The sequence below is a fragment of the Pteropus alecto genome, unplaced genomic scaffold (genome assembly GCF_000325575.1).
Source record: "Pteropus alecto unplaced genomic scaffold, ASM32557v1 scaffold157, whole genome shotgun sequence".
NCBI classification, from domain to species: Eukaryota; Metazoa; Chordata; class Mammalia; order Chiroptera; family Pteropodidae; genus Pteropus; species Pteropus alecto.
In genome coordinates this window covers 4,992,527-4,994,292 of record NW_006440626.1, presented here as the reverse complement: position 1 = coordinate 4,994,292, position 1,766 = coordinate 4,992,527, and the positions used below count along the sequence as shown (strand labels likewise).

General features: G+C 41.7%; 1 protein-coding gene across 1 annotated transcript in view; it reads left to right on the top strand.

Annotated features, from left to right (window-relative positions):
- Nucleotides 1-759, top strand: part of LOC107196052 (DNA dC->dU-editing enzyme APOBEC-3B) — a 9,318-nt gene extending 8,559 nt beyond the window's left edge. The window contains exon 8 of the mRNA XM_025050633.1: nucleotides 177-759. Within this exon, the coding sequence (XP_024906401.1) occupies nucleotides 177-290 (114 nt within the window). The 3' untranslated portion in view covers nucleotides 291-759. The remainder of the gene's footprint in view (nucleotides 1-176) is intronic.
- The last annotated feature ends 1,007 nt before the right edge of the window (nucleotides 760-1,766 follow it).

Below are 1,766 nucleotides of genomic sequence, written 5' to 3'. Positions count from 1 at the left end.
TGGCGTCCAGTTCCTTCCTTCTCTCCCTTTCCTTGGACTCTGTTTCCCTCCGGGCCTCGCTGGCCCTCCTCGACCTGGTTCATTTCTCGTCCCAGCGTTTTCAGGGTCACCTCCCCTTCCCCTCCTCCTGGCACAGCTTCCAGCCAATCCATGCTTCCTAATTTCTCTCTTGACAGATCAACAGAACGGACCTGTTCTTAGCACAGAGCTCAGAACAGGATCCAGGGCTGAATGACTTAGTGGATGCCATCAAACGTTTGTTCTTGGATGCCCACCGCCCTCGTGACTAGGAAGTCACTGGGGATGACTGTTCCTGAAGTGCTGCCATGCTTGATACGCTGCTGGCTCACAGGAGCAAGCAGCAAGCTCCGCAGGCAGACTCAACCCTCGTCGAAGGCCAGAAGACCTTTCTCTCCTCATTCTTCCTTCTCTTTTCTTTTCTCTTATAAGTGGGTGTCTATTTTTATAATTAAAAAAAATAAAGATGATTTTTAAGTCTGTAAAACTTAATGAGTTATCTTCCCGAGGGGGAATCAGTCCTTCCCTCATAAAAATGAGTGTAAAGGACTTTTCTACAGCACCAAGAAAAAAATTTGTTTGAGAATTCCCTGTATGGTCTAGAAGAATTGGATCATTTTGTGGTCCAAGTATTCTCCGTTCCTTCTCAGTACCTAATATGTGTCTAATAAACAGGGTAAAACTCTGTTGAGTGCAATTGTCCCATAGAATTGATTGGAGAAAAAAAAAAAAAACACAACACGTGGAACTGTGTTATTCGGCGTTCTTAGTCAAAGAAGCAAGCACCAAACTCTGGCTAATCAACACAGAAAAAATATTTATTAAAAAGATGTGGGCGATTTCGTTAATCGGTGTCACCATAATAAATTTAAAAAATAAAAATAAATAAAATAAATGATATTCAGAATTTAAAAAGGTGTGGGAGGCTCAGCGAATCTCTAGGAAAGATAGAGGATGAGATTTGGAGGCATCGGAGCCAGGACGGAGCCCCCAGACTGCTACAAGGCTGGTCAAGTGATGATAGCAATGCTGGTGGCAGTATGCTCCACCCACACCGGCCACACCCGGAAGCTGGATGCTGACGCAGAACGCCTACCTTGGCTGCCGCCATTGTCAACATTGCCACCAGAATGGAGAAAAGGAAAAGGGGCAAGAAACAAGTTACAATAAATAACAAATACAGCACAAGGTGAAAACAGTAAAATCAAATGCATCCCACTAAATGCGAACAGAACAAATTCTTTTACAAATTCTTACAAGAAACACTCTTAAAAACAGAGACTGGAAATAAAAGGGATGAACAAAGAGATACCAGACAAATTAAAATTTAAAAAGAAAGCGAGAATGGCAATATTACACAAGGTGGAGTTTAAGGCATCAAGAAAGTTAAAGAGGGACTTACTATGACAAAAGGTACAATTAAAGAGTAAAATATAACAATCATAAACTTGTATGTACCAACCAACATAGCAGCCAAATAAATAAAGAGAAAGTGATTAGAAACTCTGAGCTTGGTTGAAGTAGCAATGTTTATGCCCCAGGGGATAAATCGTGACAATCCTAAGTCTGTCATGTAATCCTACAACCCTTTGCCAGACATTTTTTTAGCCTCTCTTGAAGCAAGGAGAGTGGCCATGGGACCCAGTTATGACCAATCGAACATAAGAAAATGTCTGCCTGAGACCTTTCTGTTTTTTTTTTTAAGACATTTCAGGCAACTAGGGCTTAATTATATTGTCCCTCCCTTG